Genomic DNA, 20,947 nt, shown 5'->3' with positions numbered 1-20,947 from the left:
TTTGATGGAAGGAGAGGCCGAGTCCCCTTGAGCAAGCACTTAGAAACGGCACTCTGAGTATTTACAATAGGCATTTCCCCAGTCGTTTTTCACATTCCACACAAGCTGTTGGTTGGAGTCCTGAAGGTCCAGGTTGTTCTGAGATTATGGTGGTAGACTGTCTCAATTAGGGTTTCTGTTGCTGTGATGAAACACCATGACCAAGGCAAACCTGGGGAGGAAAGGGTCACTTCCAGGTGACAGTCCATCATGAGGGAAGTCAGGGCAGGAACTCAAGCAGGGCAGGAACCTGGAGGCAGGAGCTGAAGCAGAGACCATGGAGGGGAGCTGCTTATTGGCTTGATCCTTGTGACTTGCTCAACCTGCTTTCTTATAGAACCCATGGCACCACCCACAATAGGCTGCCCCCCCCCCCATCCATCACTAATTAAGAAAATGCCCTACGGACTTGCCTGCAGCCTGATCCTATGGAGGCGTGTTCTTGGTTGAACGTCCCTCTTCCCAGGTAGCTGTGGCTTGTGCCAAGTTGTCCTAAGACTAGGCAGCACGTGGACTGTGGAAAACAAACGGCCTCTCCAGCTGTAAGCCGCTCTGTGTTGGGTTTGGTGTCGTCACTAGAGTAGATCACTGTTGCCTCCAGCATTTGCTATGCAGCGTTTGATCTTTTCAGTTCACATCAGGAAAAAGGATTAGAAGCGGTTTGTATTCACATGGGAGAGACAGCAATATAGATTCACTGTCTTGCCTCGGGGCTCTGTTGATTTTCTCCTGTTACGTTACAGTCTAAAGGGTCTTTGATTGTCTTGACATTCCAGATCCACCATGCTGGTCCACTATACTGATGGCATCATTCTCCTCGAGCCCAGTGAACAGGAAGTGGCAAGCACGTGGATGCCCTCGCATGAGATACGCGTATCAAGAGGTAGGAAACAAACCCAGTAAGATTTATGAACCAGCACACTGCTGACACTCTTAGTGTCTTGACAATTGAGTTTCCAACTATGGAGGAAGAGATATAATGCTTTGTAGGTCCTTTGGGGGATTTTTGAGGCAATAGATTCTCATTTAGAAATAATAGTGTTCTAACTGATTTGTTAGAAATCACCCAGGATGTGGCTAGTTTTTTTTTTTTTTTTTTGGTTGTTTGTTTGTTTGTTTGTTTTTTTGAGACAGGGTTTCTCCATGCAGTTTTGGTGCCTGTCCTGGATTTTGCTCTGCAGACCAGGCCTCGAACTCACAGAGATTCGCCTGCCTCTGCCTCCCGAGTGCTGGGATTAAAGGTGTGCGCCATCGCCGACTGGCTTGATGTGGCTAATGTTAAGTAGGTTTAGGTGAAAAGAGCGCAGAGATGCAAGTCTGAGCTGTGGTGCAGTTTAACACCCCTGTCTTCTCGGGTCACATGACATAGTAAATACAGTAGCATTGGAGGTGTCTCTAGGAGAGTCTAGCAACCTCCATTAGGAGACTCAAAGAGAAAACACCTAGAGTTTTGGAAGGCAGCTACACCCACTATAGCAAATGATGCTTTCAAACCAGTCCCTGGAGTATTACTGAACTCCAGCAAAGACTGAGCACCTGACCATGAATGACCGAGTCACTTTATAGCCAGAGAGTCCCACTTGGAGCTAGGTATTAGCATAACTAAGTCCTAGACTGAGGACAGCCATCAGCAGTCTGTTGTGGTGGGAATGGTATCCTGGACTGAGAGCTGAACCGACCCGGAGGCTTAAGCACAAACAGGTCCAAGAGGCTTAGCGGTCTGTGTCATCCAGCTTGGTTGAGCCGATATCTTCCTCTCAGTTCAAGTCTATCCCCTTGTCAGGAGAGTCCCATGGCCCAAGGGTGGGAGGAAGCCCCCGAGTTAGTTCATGGATGGGTCCACTCAGTATATTAGTGGGCCCTGATGACTAAGTGTTGAAGTCTTTCACAAGGAAGTGCTTTAAGCTGTATAGTTGGGTTGTCAATTTTTTTTTTAATGGAGGGAAGAAACAGTCAGAGATGCATTTCTAGGAAGACCGTAGGTCAGTGCCGAATTGCTTTGCTCATTCATTGGTCAGAAAACTGGGAAAGATAAGATCAGAGAAAGCGAGTCAGGGGATAAGGGTGTAGAGGGCTCTCTGGGTGACTTGCCTGCCTTTCTCATCACTGTGACAAAATCCCCGACCAAAGCAACCTAAAGGAGGGAGGTGACGTTTGTCGAAGTTCATCGTGGTAGGGAAGGTGTGGCAGGAGTGTGAGGCTGTGGGTCATGGTGCATCCACAGGATGTGTGAGGTCCTGATGCACTCACCATCAGGAAGCAGAGAGAAATGAACACTATGCTTAGCTGACTTTCTTCTTTTATTCAGTGCAGGTTTCCAGTGCATGGTATGGAACCACCTACATTGAAGGTAGGCCCTCCCACCTAAATTAATGTAATCTAGATCCCTGATGGCCCTAAATGGTGCCATGTCACAAGGGACAGAATACATGGATCTGGAAGCCAAGGGCTGAAAGGGGCTTTGGGTTCTCTCAGCATCACTTTCAGGGACCAAATTGGGGAACTATTGCTTCCTGTCTCGAATCTTCAGTTTTTGTGGCATTAGTGGTCCTTGTCCCAAGAGGTGGGGTCCCTCCACCAGGAGAGACAATAAGGATTCTATTGAACCTCAACGATTTTTATGTAGTTGTCTTGGGTTCTTTGTGCTAGTAGACCAGTGTATGAAGAGAGGAGCTGGGTGTGTGTGCTGCATGAATGGACAAAGAAAAAGATGTCTTGGACTCTTCTACCTTCCCTGTGAAGTTTTTTGCATGTCCTACATTATATGTGCTTCTCTGGGACTATCTCTTGCATCTGAGTTCATGTCTCAGGGTCGGAACACAGTAAGGCAGGAGGCTTGTGGATTTTGTCTTCTGGCAATGGAATTCACTTTAAGCTAGTGTGCTACATGAGTGGATTTTAACAGATGGCCCTGTGACTGGGTGAGGCTCAAGTGGACTGTGGGAGTTGAGGGAGAAGGTAATTATAATAACCAAGATAAGAGATGGTTATGAGCTGGACCTGTGTGGTACTAGCAATAGGAATGGAGATTTGGGGGGGGGGGAACAGAATCAGAAGACAGGAGTTCCCTTGTTCCACGATTTGCTCAGGATTGCTTTAGTGCATGCAGTCATTGTTCCATGCAAGGCCAGTCATCGGCTCCAGAGCAAGCCCCGCTTGCTTGGACTTCTTGCTGATAGCTTTTTTTCTTAGAGAAGGATGTATGTGTGACTCAAAGAGGCACCCGCTGAGCATTGAAGCTGTGTAGTGCACTGAAGCCCTGGTGTGGGACCTCTCTAGATAAGCCTAACTAACGGGGGGGGGGGGGGGAGAGAAGAGAGAGAGAGCTGAAAGCTGAGAGCTGTTAGCAGAGCAAAGAAATTCTAGTTCTGTTTGGGACACTCAGAGTTGCATTTCCACAAAACTATGACACCGTGGTGTTTGGTTGATTGCCATTATGTGGAGCAGGGGTCACATTGACTTGTGGGAATCATGTGGCAATCCTTAAAATGTCCAGAATTACTCAATAGGAGAGGTACTTGGGAGTGGAATGAAAGAGACCTCTTTAAGATGGGACCTCAGTTAGCTGGAGGTCCAGGATAATGGGGCTCTCGTTTGTACTCAGGGACATTTGGATTGTTAAGTCTGTTGTTTCATAGCTCTCTTGTATGTTGCTTGCTGCTCAGAAACATTCTTTAGGACAGTGGTTCTCAACTTTCCTCATGCTGTGACCCTTTAATATAGTTCCTCATGCTGTGGTGACCCCTAACCATAAATGATTTCATTACCACTTCATAACTATAATTTTATTACTGTTGTGAGTCACAATGTAAATATTCGATATGCAACCCTGGTGAAAGGGTCATTCGACCCCCAAGGGGGTTGTGACCCACAGGTTGAGAACTGCTGCTTTAGAGCCAAGTTTCCTAAGGCCCTTGTTACAGTTTGAACGTGAAATGTCCCTCACAGATGTGTTTGTTTGAATATTTTGTCTCCAGCTCCTAGTGCTGTTGTGTTGAACCTTCGGGAGGTGGGGACTAGCTAGAGGTGTGTATCTGAAGGGCTAAATTTGAAGTTTATAGCCTGCCCCCACTTCCTGTCCCAGTTCTGTTTCCTGGTCTGCAGAGATGTGAACAAACAGCCTCACACTCCACCGCCACCAACTCCAGCTGCTCCGACCACCACGTTCCTCAGCACGGTGGACGGTCACCTCCAACTGTGAACCAAGGTGACTTCTTCCTCCCTCAGGTTGCGTTTGGTCAGCTTTTGGTTAGAGTAACAAGGAAATCAATCAATACAACCATTAAAAATGTAATAATCACTAAAGGCCGTGCCAGTGGTATTTCAGAATGACCTGGGCCTGATGACTTTTCCCCTGAGCTTAGCTGAGACTCAGTAAATGTGTGCTGGGCCACAGAAGAGGTAGATATACTCGGGGGCACTTAGGAGCCTGTTAATCATACTGTTAAATGTGTGTGGTTTTTTTTTTTTTTTTTTTAAATAGAGTTTAAAATAATGTCCATCACAGTAGGAACTCAATAAATAATTGTTCAACTATTTGAGTTAAGTTCTTTCCCGGCAATATCCATCATAAGTGCTGATTCTTCTAGGGTCACTACTGTTTTCTGTGTAGGATAATCTAGTCTCCATGTAGGGAATTAAGGTTGGTAAAGTTCAAGACTTCTCACTGACAAGTCATGTCTTTGGAGAGTCTTCAACAGGCTCTTGCCTCATTGAAGCCTCTTTCTGATAGTCAAGGCATGGGTCTCAGAGGTGAGAGATGAAGGTCCAGACGCCTCCTGGGACCCCACTTTGTGTGTGTGTGTGTGTGTGTGTGTGTGTGTGTGTGTGTGTGTGTAGGCCAGAGGTTGACATCAGATGTCTTCCTCAGATGCTCTCCATATTATTTTTTGAGATAGTCTCATACTGAACCAGGAGCTCACCAATTTGACTAGATTGGCTTGGGGTCCTCCTGGCTTCCCTGCCCCAGAATTGAAATCACATACCACTACATCCAACTTCTATGTGGGCTGTGGGACCTAACACAGGTCTTCATGCTAGTGTGACATGCACTTGACCAACTGCACCCCACTTTTATGAGTCAGGTGGTGATTGGTAGTAGTGGTTGCGTGGATGGGGGTGGAGGGGAGGCCACTCCTTTCAGGTTGATATAGCTGTAGAGCCTTTCTGGTTGCCCAGGTTATGAGGACAGGGTTTGGAGTTAAATAATTTGGATTTAAATCTTTGCTATTTTTGGCTTTGTGACAGTGGGCATTTAAAAAAATCTTCAAGCCTTATTTTTAGTTCTTTTTAAAAAATAGCTTCTTTTTTGTTGTTGTTGTTGTTACTTTGATCTTACTTACTCCACCCTATCCCATTCTCCTGTTTCCTCTTCTGGTCTCTTTCCTCTTCTTAAATAACTCCCTTCTGCTTTCAATTCTTTAAAAAAAAGTCTAGATTCTACATATTTGAAGAAAATGTGATATTTTTTCTTTCTGCACCTGGATTATTTCATTTAATGCGAAGATCTCCAGTTCTTCTCCTCTCCCTTCAAATAACATACTTTTGATTTTCTTTGTGGCTGTATAACATCGCATTGTGTACATATCCCATATTTTCTTTAATCATCTGTTGATGGGCCTCTAGGTTGATTCCATCACTTGTTCAAGCTCTGTCTTTCACATCTGTTAGATGGATGTTTATGTCGTCTGCTCTCAGTGAGTTGTCGTGAGAATGAATTGATAAAGCATGGAACAGGCTTAGTTCAATGATCAGCATATAGAAAGCATTCAGTAAGTGCCAGTAATAATAGTAATTCAGTCAATAACACTAATAGCTATTTCAAATCTCTAACAGTGTCATACTTTCTTCACATCCTGTGTGTTCTGTAAGTGAGGTGTCAAGATTGTTTTCATTCTATTGAGAGGAGGAAGGAGCTTGGAGAGGTAGAAAAGATTCGACCCAGCTATGTAAATGGGCGGGCACGCGCGGGGTGGGGGGTGGGGTGGGGAGCCAACGGGTCCAGTTCTCTGACCCCAAGCTTTTATTTCCCATGGCTCATGTCATGGGAGCCTTAGGGATAGTTGGGTCATCTAGCCCAAGCCAGGAGACTCTAGGAGACAGCACATTCTCATCATCTTAGCCACAGCACTCCCTCGACCCTGTGTGTGTGTGTGTGTGTGTGTGTGTGTGTGTGTGTGTCTGTGTGTGTGTGTGGTGTGTGTGTGTGTGTGTGTGTGGTGTGTGTGTGTGTCTGTGTGTGTGTGTGGTGTGTGTGTGTGTGTGTGTGTGTGTGTGTGGTGTGTGTGTGTGTGTATGTGTGTGAGTGTGTGTGTGTGTGTGTGTGTTGAAGGGTGAGGATCAAAGGGTGATCAAAGCACCCAAGAATCTCCTAGTCACAAAAGGCCTTTTTTCCCCTGCCGTGTTAACACCAGTGTGAAGCCATTCTCCTAGATCAGTCTTTGAGAAAGTCAGATGCAGTGGAAGTGAATTCAAGTCAAAGAGGCACACATTCCGTGCGCGTGGGTCCCCATCCCAGCCTTCAGCCTGACTCAAGACTTGGATGAAATCAGAGGTCAGAATACTTAGTTGGACTTTCGTTCTTACGTGTCTGTTTGGTTTCTTTGTGAATTCACCACAGCCTCAGTGTTGGGACTACAAGCGTGTGCTGGGACACGGGGCTCCATTTTCTGTCTCTTTGTGACTGAATGATCCCTTCTACCCCCGGTTCTCAGTTTCACTATGTGTGGACTTGCTCCGGCTTGATACTCTATAACTCAATGCTGCACCCACATTTCCCACCTTTGGGGGGAAGGAGGGAATGACTGGGGGCGGCAGCATCAATCTCCTCTCTGGGATGGTTCCTCTGAGTTCTATATTTCTTGCCCATAGTGACCAGGGAATTTTCCCTTATTGATTGCTTTCTGTAATCGAGCTTAACAAATAGAAGTTCCCTCAAATGATTCTTCCAACTAAACTGATAGAAAGCTAACCTTGTTATATTTATTGACAGAACATTGAAATAAATATTATAGGTCTAGAGGGAATGTTTCAGCTCATTGATTTTTTTAAGGAAATAATAAATGGAGCCTATTCCCTTTGGCATATTATGCTGGGAATAATCTGAAAAAATGCTTAGCTTGTTCAACACAGGGCTTAGAAGCTCTCTCCCTCCACTCCCGGCGGAGCAAGGGCCCGTTGCATAAATCTGCTCTGGCCCAGACAATCAATTTTCAATTTTAATTATTTTCAAAACTCGTTTATTATTTGCTTGTTCAGTGAGTTGGGAGCTTTCCCTTTTAGTGAGTTTACAGCCACAGTGGTCAGGCCTCTGGCTTGGATCTGAATGACTGCGATTTCTTCCTTCCCTGGCACAAGGGACAGGGACTTTTGCTCGTCTGCCAACTCTGGACCACGAGCCAAAGCCAGCATACTTCCTGTTTTATAAATAAAGTTTTATTGGAACTCATGTAAATGCCAGGCACGACAGTGTGGCACCCGTAAACTCAGTATTGAGGGTGTGGAAATAGATGGATTCCTAGGGTTTGCTGGCCAGCTAGTCTAACTGAAACAGCCAGCACCAGGTTCCATGTAAAAAGAAATGTGGGGAGCAATAGAGGAAGACTCTTAGTGTTGACTCCTGGCTCCCTCACATACATGCATGGGCAAGTGCACCTACACATACATGTGCATATACCACAGACACAGACAGACAGACAGACAGACAGACAGACAGACAGACACACACACACACACACACACACACACACTCACCCCACTAAAGTAGAGCCTTTGCTGCCCCTTCTCCATTTCTTCCCTTCCAACACTCAGAGGGTTATAATTACTTTCTCCATCACTCAGTGTATCATCCCACAATTATTTCTTCCTTCACTCTTCCATGCTGGTAGAGGTTTTGGCACCTGGTTTAAGGGGTCTCTTTCTTGGGTGGTCTTCATTCATGCTGTGGATATGACTGGGTAGAATAACTTGCATGGTCATTAGCAGCCCTTTTCGGGGAGTGAACTTAAGCCATGTTATAGACTCATGTCCAAGCAAAGGTTTGGGTTACTCAACAATCATTCTTGGACCATTTGTCCTCTCTGGCTATTACCATATCTTTGACCTTCTATCATGACCAGAATGACTGAGTTTCTGCTCCACCATTGTGCCTGTGTTCTTTCCTTACACCCATCCCTCAATCCACTCTAATCCAGTGTCTATCTAGAGCCCATCACTGAGCTGGCTCTTAAGTCCTTGTGCCTCCCAAAGCAAGGACAGTGCTCTCAGATCTCCCTGTCTCCCTGAAAGGCAGTGCACCCCAGCCACATGCTCTCTGCTCCCTCCCCATCTTCCTGGACCCTGCACTGCTGTGGTGATTAGTTGTCATGGTCAAGGTGACTACACTAAGTCTTTGCAAAGACTTAGAAGATACAGCTCTTGGTGTGCCTGTGAGAGTGTTTCCAGAGAGGGCTAAGGGGGGGGGCATTTTGAAGAGTTGGCACTATTCCGTGGGCTGGGGGGTCCTGGACTAGATAAAAAAGAAGAGCAGGAGAAAGTGAGTTGAGCATTAGCTTTCATTTCTCTTGCTTCCTGACTGTGGATGCAGTGTGACCAGCCACTTCATGCTCCTGTCACCGTGCCTTCCTACCAGAAAACCATGTGGACTGTATCCCCTCAAACTGTGAACTTGCTTTAATTGCTTTTATCACAACAAGAAAAGTAACTTGCACAGGGTCCCTTTCTAGTCCTGTTATATCTGTCCAGTTAAATTTAGGGGTACCTTTGCAGCCATCTGAGCCCCTTTTCTTATCACAGGTAGAGGAAGGTCACAGCTCCTCTATTTATGGTCACAGGCCCATTTATTCTCCCACATTTTCCTCCAATATCAACCAGAAGCCAGATCTCCTTCCCGAACTCCTAAATATATGTACACCTGGACGTCACCTGGTAGCTCCTCCAGTCAGTGTCAACGTTACTCATTGAACTCATTATTGGCCCCACCCCACAAATGCCCACCGAGCTGTTCAGACCCCGGGCTTCTTCTGTCTTCCCTACTCTCTGTAATTTGCCTCTGGATTCCAGTTCTTACACCATCTCTCGGATTTCCATCCCACTCTTAATGCAGATGCCTTCCTATGTGCCCTGATCATCTCTCACTTGGATAACTGATTAATTAATTAATTTGACAACTGTTTATTGTGTGTTACTCTGAGCTGCTACTCACTGGGGAAAATAATATTGAACGAGGCAGACCATGTCTCAGCTTTCAGAGGCTTGGATTCTCCATCGACAAAAAGGCAAATATTTAATTAAGATCATTTCTGATAGACTTGTGGGGAAACTAAACGTGAACGACAGGGGTGTAAGTGACCAGAGGTGGGCTCCTGAGGGTCAGCAGGGACTCTCTGAGGAGGGGACATTTTAGCTGAGACCCACGTGACAAGAAGCAGCCTTGTAGGATGTTTCAAGGAGAGGAAGCAGTTGGTGATACATGAGGTGGGGGTGAGCTTGCTTACTCAGGGAGTGTGAAGTGGCTGTTCGTGGCCTCTGGCCCGTGATGTGCAGGGGTGGGGGGGTGGGGGTGGGGTGAGGTGGCCAGTAGATCATGCATTTCAAGAGGTGAGGGCCAGCAGGGGCACAGCGGTTTATATTTAATTGTAAGGTGACAAGAAGCTTTTGGGAGCATGTCACGTTATTTTCTTTGACAACGATATACAGGGTCTCCTTATGCAGCCCTAGTTGTTCTGGAACTTGCCATGTAGACCAGGTCTCAAATTCACAGAGATCTACCTGCCTCCGCCTCCCCAATGCTGGGATTAAAGGCGTATGCCACCAGGCCCAGCTACACAATATGTTTTGATCATATTCACTTCCAAAATTCCTACCTATTCCTCTGCATAACTGTAACATATTACCTTCCTGCCTTCCTATTCCCTCCTTTATAAACAAACAAACAACAAACAACCCAGCGACCTTATCTAGTGCTGCCTGTTGGGATGTTGACTCATCTTGTGCAGGTCACTATAGCTGCGGTGCGTCCGTGAGCGCGACAGCCATGTCACATTCAGAAGGGCGTGTGGATTCTGGTGTATGCCTTGGGAAGCTCACTGTGGCTGCTGTGTGGGGAACAGGTGGTCAGAGCTTGTGTGTGGAGGCAGGGGCATGGAGTCCAGTGCATCTGGTGGCTAGGATGAGGATGGTAGAAAGGGGGCAGGAAGGGTGTGGAGGGATGGGGCTTGTTGGGAGGTAGCGTCAGCTGGTTTATTGATGGAGGGAACAGGTGCAGGTTGGGGAACACAGAGAGAGACTTCAATTAAAGTCTGTCTTTCCTCACTCTCTGTGCTTCCTTCCTGGAGAAGAGCTTCATGTCCTCCCATGCCCTTGCTCTGGCAGTCTGTTATAGAGGCAGCCTGGCCTGGGGTGCGCTGCTGGCTGGGCCCCATCATGAACTGAGCCATTTAGGAGGGGTCAAGTCACCTCCCTAGCCTTATCTGTTGCCCTGTGATAGCCTATCAGTAAGTGCTCCTATAAAGTCGCCAAGGCTGAGAGACGACACCGTGTTCTCCGGCTGGACCCTTTCTTAGCCTAGCTGAGTTCCAGTTGTCTCTAGGCAGGAAGAGCACTGGGATCAATCAGATGGTCTAGTCAGATGGTCCCATATGGGGAGCTTGTTAAGCTGTGTGACCCTGGGCAATTCATTTCACATCTTTGGACTTCACTTTCTTCCCTGCAAGTGGGCAAATTAGTTCCATTGCTCTGGGCAGTGAAGGCTTTGTACCAAGACCTACTGCTCAGGCCCATGGGAATGAGGGCCATATTCCTCTGGAGGCCAGAGGAGAAAAGAATTCCACTTTTGCAGAAAACAGCAAATCCTCCATGGGTAGGGTGGAGGAGAGTGGTTTTCCAGAATCTTCTAGCTATTGTTCTCCTGTGACCCATTCAGTGAGCAGAGATCTGGCAGAGTTCTACCCTCAGGGACCAGACAGAAAACCAGTGAGATGGGCCTTATGGAGAAGATGGTCCCGTGAAGGGTGTGTATGCTCCTGTGTGCGTGCATGCGTGCGTGCGTGCGTGTGTGCGTGCGTGTGCATGCGTGCGTGTGCGTGCTTGTGTGCACATGTGCATGTGTATGTGTGCACGCGTGTGCGTGTGTGTGCATGTGCACGTGCATAAGACAGTTGTGGCAGGTCCAGCCATGGCTGACACACTGTAGGAGTTAAGCCTGATATTGCTAGACCTTCTGAGTTTTTAAGAGAAGTCAAAAATCTGGAATTTTATGTGATATCTCCTGAATTTTGCATGCTGGCAACTAAAGTCAATTAAAACAAAAATACCATCTTGGGCCAAACAAAGCTGCAGGATGCATTTGGCCTGCGGGTGGCCAGTTTGGGATGCCTGATATGGAATCACAGAGGGACCCAGGAATAGTCACGATCTAACAATAGCCAGGTGCACCAGCCAATAAAAAGCGCAAGGAATCGTCGAAGTTTAATGCCTATGTCTTCCAGCCAGGGATGCTCACATCTGCAGAGGATAGACCTGCTGGCACCTGGGTGTTTCCACCCCAGATGCTGAATTCTCTCCAGTGCCGGGTAGCAAGAGTTAGCCAGCTGATGGTTGTAGACAGACAATGCTGCACCTTTTGTCGTTGTGTATGCATGACTGTTTATTTCTTCCTGTACTCTGCAAGCTCCTTTAATTAGCATATGAGGTGCAGTCCTGGTTTTGTGTCATGTTAGAAATTACTTGTAGGTCCGGGGAGACAGCACATTTGGGGGTGTGCTGGCGTGAGGAAATGATTCTGGATCCTTAGGACCTAGGAGAAAAGCTGGATGTGGTGGCACACTCTTATAATCTCAGTGTTGGGCAGGAGGAGACAGGCTGATCCCTGGCTGTCACTAGCCAGTCAGTCTAGTCTGGTTGGCGAGCCTCACACTAGTGAGAGAGTTTGTCTGAATAAGTAAGGTGGGTAGCTTCTGGGGGAATGACACCTGAGGTTGACCTCTGGCCATTACACGCACATGTGTGCAACCACACTCACATGAACATGTATCCCCCACCATGCACAAGTTATTTGCGGTAATACCAGAAAGGGTAAAATAAGTTCCGTGAGTACTAGCAAAGGACCATGGGAGTAGTGGAAGGAAGGTAAAAGATGACAGCCGACTACTTTCAGGGGACCCCAAGGAGGAGGTGTTTCTGGGTCTCCAGCTAGCAGATGGCAGATTGTGGACTCCTTAGTCTCTATCTAGCCCTGAAATGAGCTAAACGCACAGAAGGAATTGATCCAACGCTGTTATCATCTTCACTGGTGTTCTATTGTTCTAAGGAGGCACCATGACCAAGGCAACTTACAGAAAAAAGCTTTTAGCTAGGGGCTTGCTAATAGTTTCAGAGGGTTCATCCATGATCATCATGGCAGGCAGCAGACAGGCAGCAGGCAGGCAGCAGGCAGGCAGGCAGGCAGACAGGCAGACAGGCAGCAGGCAGACAGACAGGCAGCAGGCAGGCAGACAGGCAGCAGGCAGACAGGCAGCAGGCAGACAGGCAGGCAGACAGGGAGGCAGGCAGGCAGGCAGACAGACAGGCAGGCAGACAGGCAGCAGGCAGGCAGGCAGGCAGCAGGCAGGCAGGCAGACAGGCAGGTAGACAGGCAGGCAGACAGGCAGGCAGACAGGGAGGCAGGCAGGCAGGCAGACAGACAGGCAGGCAGACAGGCAGCAAGCAGACAGGCAGGCAGCAGGCAGCAGACAGGCAGGCAGCAGGCAGGCAGCAGACAGGCAGACAGGCGGGCAGCAGACAGGCACAGGCAGCAGGCAGCAGGCAGGCACAGTGTTAGAGCAGTAGCTGAGAACTTACATCTTATCTTCAAGCTGGAGGCAGAGAGGGAGGGAGAGAGGCAGAGAAAGAAATAGTGAGAGAGACTGGGCCTGATGGAGGCTTTTGAAACCTCAAAGCCCACCTCCCAGTTTCACACCTCCTCCAATAAAGCCACACCTCCTAATATTTCCCCAAAACAGTTTTACCAACTGGGAACCAAGCATTTAACTATATGAGCCTTTGGGGGCCATTCTCACTCAAGAAACCACAAGTGTATTTTATTTTACTAATTTTGAAAAAAAAAAACATTTTGTTATTTTGTGTATGATTGCTTTACCTGCATGAAGTGTGTGTGCCATGTATATTCCTGGTTCCTTCAGAGGTCGAAAGAGGGCATTGGATCCCCTGACGCTGGAGTTACTGACAGTCGTGAGCCACCATGTGGGTGCTGGGATTTGAACCCAGCTCCTCTGGAAGAGCAACAAGTGCTCTTAGTTGTTGAGCTGTCTCTCCAGCCCTCAAATACACTTTTAGTACATTTTGCAGAATTAATCTGTTTAGATTGGAGGGCAGCCTAGCTACTTCAACTCTAATTAAAGAATTATATTACATTCACATATCCACCCACACCTACATTCAGGAAAACATCTGGAAGGATTTTCACAAAAATGCTGATAGTGGTTGTCATAGATTGGGTTTGGGATGCCTCTCAAAGTTGGTTTTTAGAGCCAGGCATAGTGGCACACATCTGTGGTCCCAGCACTTGGAAAATGGGAACAGGAGGAACCAGTTCAAGGTTATCCTTGGCTACATAGCAAGTTCCAAACAGTTGAGGTTTCCTGACCATCTCTGTCTCAAAAGAGGTAAAAAGTTATTCTTTAGCCTGGTGCCGGGAGACGGTGGAAAGTTTAAATGGTAGAGCCTGATGGGAGCCTTTAAGTCACGTGCCACTGAAGAGGGTATTGACCCCAGCGTCATCCTCTCTTTGGTTCCCAGCTTCGAATTGAAGGGTTTTTCTCAGCTGCATGTTCCACACGATTGTTCTGCTTCCTCATAGGCTGAAATACACTGCTCTTCTTTGTAAGTCAATCTGTCATCTTAGGTATTTGTTACAGCGATGGAAGGCTGACTGATACTGCCTACCTGCAAGGATCAGGGATCTGTGTAAGTTTTCTCTTCTTCTCGCTCCTTTTACCTCTACCTCTCTGTGGTTTCTACAGATGTAAATATCAGCATTTTCGGGGGGGTGGGTGGGAGGAGTTTACTTTTGAAGACTAAATTTGGAAAATTTTTTTTTTTTTTTTTTTTTTTTTTTTTTTTTTTTTTTTTTTTGGTTTTTCGAGACAGGGTTTCTCTGTGTAGCTTTGCGCCTTTCCTGGAGCTCACTTGGTAGCCCAGGCTGGCCTCGAACTCACAGAGATCCGCCTGCCTCTGCCTCCCGAGTGCTGGGATTAAAGGCGTGCGCCACCACCGCCCGGCCTTGGAAAATTTTTTGGTGTTTTTGTATTTGCTAGTTTTTTTTTAATCATAAAGTTAATTTTAAAAATTAAAAGAAGAAAAATAAATTGGGAGCGGTAGCAAGAAGGCTCAGTGGGCGAAGATGCTTGTGGACAAGTCTGGTGAGCTGGATTTGATCTCCAGAACCCGTGTGAGGGTGGAAGGAGAGGACCCGCTCCACAAAGGTGTCCTCTGTCCTCCTCCACACGTGCACCGGGACACATGTGACCATCTCATCCACACACACGACAGGCAAAATAAAAAATAAAAACAAATTTGGCAAATACAAATTGCTGACAGAGTAAACTAGCATCTGTGTGTCTGTCTGTTTGCCTGCCTGTCTGCCCACCTACCTTCCTACTTATTTTTAAATTTAGAACCTAAGGCCTTGTTCATGTTAGGTGAGCATTGTGGTATACTGACCGAGTCTCTTCACCAGTCCCTTAGTATTTTTTTTATTTAACTTTATTTTATGTGCATTCGTGTGAAGGTATCAGATCCCCTGGAACTAGAGTTACAGACAGTTGTGAGCTGCCGTGTGGGTGCTCTGGAAGAACAGTCAGTGAGTGCTCTTAACCACAGAGCTATCTCTCCAGCACCCCTTAAATTAGTATTTTAAGAATACGACTGAGGAAATGACTGGTGGACATGTGCACTGTCCCCAAATCACTTTTACCCCTCTCTGCCCCTACAAGGGACAGCCATCTGCTTGATAGCTCTTTGTGGTGAGTGGGACACAGGGTCACAACTCATCAATCCAAGGCCTGTCTCTTTGTCTTACACAGTGAGTTTACCCATGAGATTTAGGACACTTTTACCATAATATTTATTCAGTTTTATGGCTTTAAATATAACACTAACTCCTAATAATCAATATTGATTTAACTATAATATCTTATTTATAGACAGTCCTCTGGTTTGCATATGGACTCAAGCTATAATGGAACAGAAATAAGCCACTCACTCTCCTGGCCCTGGGCCAGCACTGTCAGCCTCTGTGAATGGCTGGGAGGCCAAGATGGAGTTCGCAGTTTGTGATGTTCCCTGATCCCCACCCCCACCAAAATGGCTGCCTCCTCCTGCCAGCCAGTGAGTCACAGGGTGAGGGTGGGGGAGTAAGGATGCCTATTCTGAGGGCCTACCGTCAGTCTTGGGCTACAAACATTCCAAATATAGAGACAACCAGTTCTCGGTAGAAATGTGAGAGGAAATGATGCTTTGATGGATAGAGAAATATCCACATGTAGAAAGGCTAAGGTGAGGTTTGGGAAAACAAAGCCTTGCTCCCACTTCATCCCAAGGAGCTCTGGGGTGGGTCTCTCAAGATGTTATTGTTCTGCCCATCATTAGTGTGCCACAAGCGTCTGGGCAACAAAACCTGTGGTCACCTCTTCTCGGTGTGGCCATCGGCCTGGTCACTGTGACCTGGTGTGACACAGGTGTGTGAGGAAGGGAGAAGAAGCCAGCCATTTATCCTGGAGAAATTTATCCAGAGAGACTGGGAAGCCTGGGGTTAAGGACATAACTTTGTCCAGGTACTGTTTCCCCCATTGACTAGGATACAATGTCTGTGGCCCAGAACATGGCCCCTCTCTTTGGAAGTTTCTGAAATCCCCGCTGTATTGGATGAGTGTGGTGGAGAGCTGTGTTTATATCTCTGCAGACACACACACACACACACACACACACAATATTCATTTACACTTCTGAAGACAACTCGAGATCCCCCAAGAAGCCCATGACTTAGGCCTGCCTGATCAAAGCATCTCTTGTCCCTGGTTACAAATTAGGGTGGACCCCAGGACTTTGGGAGGAGCCTGGCTAGTTTTCAGTACATGCAAAACTGAGGGTGTTGTGGTTGGAGCTGGTGGTGGTTAGTTTTAACCATCAACTTTCTACAACCTAGGATTACCTGGGGAGAAAGCCTGAAGGAGCGATTGCCTAGATCAGGGTAGAGTGTGGACATGTCTGTCGGGAACTTTCTTGATTCTTAACTGAGGTGGGAAGACCCCGATGTGGGCAGCACCATGTCATGAGCTGGGCCCTGGACTGTGAAAGAGAAAGCTAGCTGAGTAGCAGCCAGAGAGTGAGCAAACACGGATCCATGCCTTGTCTCTGCTCTTGACTGCGATGTGATGCTTCTCCGCAATAATGGGCTACAACCTGGAATTCCAAGACAAACAGGTCCCCTCCCTGCTGTACTGCTTCTCTGTTCCCGGTTGTTTTTATCATTCCAACGGCAGAGATACCGGAATGGAGCTCCTGTAGCCATTTGGCACTGTGTGGCCTGTGAAGAAAACCAAACCGACAGACCAACATAAAAGATGTGACCAAGACGTGCTTTGCAAGAGCCCTACTGTTTTCCTCATACTTCAAATCCTTTCTTAGAGAATGCTCCCCCACCCCAACTCCATACGGTCCTAGGCACATGCGACCTTCATTCTTGTTCACAGGTGACATTATCAAGGTGTGAACACCTACCTAGCCTGGCCAATCAGATTCTTCCTCTTAACACAGGGACTCAGTGAGTAGGAGAACAAAGAGTGATACAGGGTAATTGCAGGATTACAGTTGTATTTCGGAGTAATAGGACGTGGATGCTCCAGCTTGTTCACTGCTCTTGGGACACACTTCCCGTCGTAACAAGCCAGAGAATGAGACCACAAAGAAAGCGTAATTATGATACCAACAGTGTTTTGGGTGTTTACCGCTCATAGACCAACCCCGTGTTTAAGGCCTCAGAGTGGCTCTTTCTTCTTCTCTCGCCTGGTTCTGGGGTAAGCTGGACTTGGCTGGGTGGTTCTCACTCGGGTCGCTCCCGATGTTGTAGTCAGCTCATGGCTGGGGCTGGTGTTGTGTGGGCGTGCAGCTGGCCTGCATATCCCGCTTGGCTGTTATCTGGCCGTTGACACTGGCTCACAACTGCTGCTTTTTGGCAAATAGTGGTTCTGGGTAAGGAACTCTTCTCGAACTGTTTCCAGAGCCTTTCCAGGTGGCCTGGATTCCTGCCGCATGTGCCTGGGTTCTAAGTAGAAATGTCCCCAGAGCAAGAGGCTGAGGAGAAGGAAGCAAAAATCACCAACTTTCCTCAAAGGCTGGATCTCACGCTATCACGGTGTCATTTCTACCCTCCTGGGACAAGCCATCACAGGCCCAGCTAGATCACATACAGGTGATTGGACCGGGGTGACCACCTGATCAGTCTAGACCGATCACTCGATTGCATCTTAGGCTGGAAGGGAGGGATCAGCTGTTCTCTGTGGTGTTTGCTTTTTTTGTCAGGCTCCTGGCAATTTTTCCTTTTTCTCTGTCATTGAGAGGCCTGGGCTAAAGTGATTGGGAGAAACGGTGGTTTACAGGGAGGGAAGAGATTGGACAAACAGTCATGATTTCTAATCGCAATGGTTGCTAACCATGTGCAAGGCAGGGTCTGTCTCCTTCAGTCCTTAGAACAGTCTTTCAGTGGTGAGCTTGTAGATGAGAACATGGAGGTGTGGAGAGGATGAAGTGTAAGGGATGCTTCATTGTCAAGCAGTAGAATCTCAAGCTAAAAGAAGTTAAGATGATAAAAGGCCTTTGGGGGGGGGTGGACCAAGAAGTTGAGAACTCCCCACCTACAGGTGTCTTCCCAGTGGGCTGGGGTGATGTCTCAGTTGGTAAAGGGTTTGCTATGTGGGCATGTGGACCCCAGGTCCAATCGCCAAGGCTCCTGTAAAAGCCACTCTGGTGACCTCTGTCTGTAACCCCAGCACTGAAGGGCCTAGAGTGAAGGATCTCTGGGGCTTGCTGACCAGTCATTCTGGCTGAATCTCTGAGTTCCAGACCTCGGATCAAAAAATGAGATGGAGAGAGATGGAGGAAGTTACCCAGTGTTTGCCCATGGTCTCTCCACACATATGTACACATTTTCATATGTACACACACACACACACACACACACACAGAGAGAGAGAGAGAGAGAGAGAGAGAGAGAGAGAGAGAGAGAGAGAGAGAGAGAGAGAGAGAGAGAGACTCTTCCCAGATTTTCACCCTGTTGTCTTCAGAAGCTGGGTTATGTCTCCTTCTATCTTGGCAAGATGGCTGCAGCAGGTAGGTACCAGTGATTGGCTACATCTGAGGCACCAGTCATCTGCTCATTGTGCCAGTTTTCTTTTCTTTTCTTTTCTTTTGTTTTCTTTTCTTTCTTTCTTTCTTTCTTTCTTTCTTTCTTTCTTTCTTTCTTTCTTTCTTTCTTTCTTTCTTTCTCTCTCTTTTTCTTTCTTTCTTTCTTTTTTCTTTCTCTCTCTCTTTCTCTCTTTCCCTTCCTTCCTTCCTTCCTTCCTTCCTTCCTTCCTTCCTTCCTTCCTTCCTTCCTTCTTTCTTTCTTTCTTTCTTTTTTTTTTTTTTGAGACAGAGTCTCGCTGTGTAACCCTGGCTGTCCTAGAACTCTCTATGTAGACCAGGCAGGCCTTGAACTCACAGAGATCCGCCTGCCTCTGTCTCCTGAGAGCCAGGGATTAAAGGCATGTTCCACCTTGCCCCGTTATCTGTTTGTTTTTGAAGTGTCCTACAGACTTCCTTCTGTGTCATAGTCCAGACCTGGGATAAACCAAGCACTGATGACAGTATGGTTAAGACTGGTTTAAACTAGTCATAGGTAGCTGTTACTGTCACGCAGCTTGGGGGTGACATTTATCATGCTCCTGTGCCACCTCACCTGCCCTGGAGACTCTACCTACTGAGTCCAAGACAGACGAGAGGGAAGGAAGGAAGATCGGTTCTCCCCCGGTACTGGGGTAATCCACGGCCCGCTGTTCTGGCTGGACGAGGAGCAGATCCCACTGTGCCCCACGTCTGAGATGGCAGTGGCAGGTGGGGCCCATTTTGAAGACACTGGCTGGGAGCTGTGCCAGTGAGGAGATACTGTCTCATGAAGCAGGATGGAGTCTTCCCAGCCTGAAGAAGACCTAGCTTCAGGCTGCATTGTCCTCGGGATCACTGAAAGGCTGTTGTAGGCAGAAGAGTGGCCTCTTTACGGGGACCCTGAAAAACAGGGAGGGCCCTCACAGAGGACACAGGAAGCAGTACAACTTCAGGGTTTACCACCCCCTCTGGAGCTTGAGGAGCTGGGCCCATACCTCATTCCATTTTTTTTTTTCACCTCACCTCAGTGACTGTCAACCTGGGAAATCACCAGATTGCACATGCAGCCGCCTAAAAATACCCGCTCCCCAAATCCCTGCTGAGGCAGGTCAGAGCATGGCAGAAGGCAGGTCCTCTCTCCCAACACCCTCTTTTCCTTGAGTTCTATGAGTAGGTCTCTGTCTCTCTGTGTCTGTCTCTCTGTCTCTCTGTCTCTGTCTCTCTCTGTCCTTTTGAGACAGAGTCTCATGTAGCCTAGGCTGGCCTCAAATTCACTATGTAGCCTAGGATGACCTTGATACCGATTCTTCAGAGTGCTGGGATTATGAGTATGCATGGTCACTTCCAGTTTTTTTTCGTAAGAAATTTTTTATTCATTTTACATATCAATCACAGATCCCCCTCTCTTCTTTCCTCCCACCACCCATTCCCAGTTTTTGTGCTGCTGAGACCAACCCCAGGGCTCTGCGCGTGCTCAGCAAGCATCCGACCAGCGGAGGATGCTTGGCCCTGGGTCTGCTCCCTTAACAAGTAGCCCATACACTGAAGATGGCCTGGATCTCCTTAGCGCCATTGTGGGGACCTCGGGCTTTTTCACATAGTGGCACCATGCCGGGTAAGAATACATCTTGACCTTTGCTGTGTCCCTAGTTCTGTGTGGCCCTGTTCGTGTCATCCAGGCCCAGCCAGCGAGGACAAAGCCCCCTGTCCCCTCTCTGTAGTGTCTCTTGAAGCTTGGCTACTCAGCACCAGGTGTCTGTCCCACCTCTTCTTCTTGCTCCAGGGGCACCAAGAAAATCGCAGGGTACCCTGCTGCCTCTGGCCACCCATGAACGGGACCGTGGTGTCGGTTTAGAAGAAGCAAACCACTCACTAAGGACCCTGGGCACTCTGGGTGGCATTTCTGACACCCGGGAGCTTTTGGGAGGCTCTGACAGCTACTGGTGGGGGCTGGGAGATAGGTAGAAGGAGAGGGAAATACATTTTTAAAGATAACCTGGAGGCAAATATAATATTTATACTTATTTATCCTCAGAGCTCACTCGCAAGGCCCCAGACATGTCTAATGAGCAGGAATTGCAAAATGGCCACGAGTCCTACTTGTTTGCCTTTGCAGACTCTCCTAGCAGGCACACGGACCCAGATTTTTCAACTGTGCGACCGCTGCAGGCAAAACGGCTGTAAGGAACACCAGAGCGTGTAGCAAGTGTCTTGAGTCCCAGAGGCACGGAACCACAAAACTGCCAACCCAGGAAAATGAGGTGCGCCCGTGCCCTCCCCTTCACAGAACACAGAGCTTCCACACGTACGCCCGAGCTCAGGGTGCTGACATACATATGCACACACACATGCTCATGCTTACGTGCACTGAGATCCTCTGTATCCTCGCGCCTCTTTCACGGTCCTGTGGACACATCCCTGAATAACAATTCCACGCATGCTCTCTGATGGGTGCAGTGGGTGCATCCTACAGCAGGATGCGTGATGGCTG

The 20,947-nt window shown here is 47.7% G+C and overlaps 1 protein-coding gene across 22 annotated transcripts in view; it reads left to right on the top strand.

The window, feature by feature from the left end:
- Positions 1 to 20,947, top strand: part of LOC143271983 (uncharacterized) — a 63,121-nt gene that overhangs the window by 28,139 nt on the left and 14,035 nt on the right. For 8 of the 22 annotated variants that reach the window (XM_076565015.1, XM_076565012.1, XM_076565014.1 and 5 more), the window contains 3 exons: positions 816 to 922; positions 2,348 to 2,389; positions 4,124 to 6,587. In XM_076565015.1, the coding sequence (XP_076421130.1) occupies positions 816 to 922; positions 2,348 to 2,389; positions 4,124 to 4,371 (397 nt within the window). In that variant the 3' untranslated portion in view covers positions 4,372 to 6,587. Of the gene's footprint in view, positions 1 to 815; positions 923 to 2,347; positions 2,390 to 4,123; positions 6,588 to 20,947 lie in introns of those variants that run through there. The other 14 variants (XM_076565019.1, XM_076565026.1, XM_076565024.1 and 11 more) reach the window with 6 other exon arrangements.

This window comes from Peromyscus maniculatus, chromosome 2 (assembly GCF_049852395.1).
Source record: "Peromyscus maniculatus bairdii isolate BWxNUB_F1_BW_parent chromosome 2, HU_Pman_BW_mat_3.1, whole genome shotgun sequence".
Lineage (NCBI taxonomy): Eukaryota > Metazoa > Chordata > Mammalia > Rodentia > Cricetidae > Peromyscus > Peromyscus maniculatus.
The sequence above is the reverse complement of the archived record's forward strand: the minus strand, read 5'-3'. Positions and strand labels throughout refer to the sequence as shown.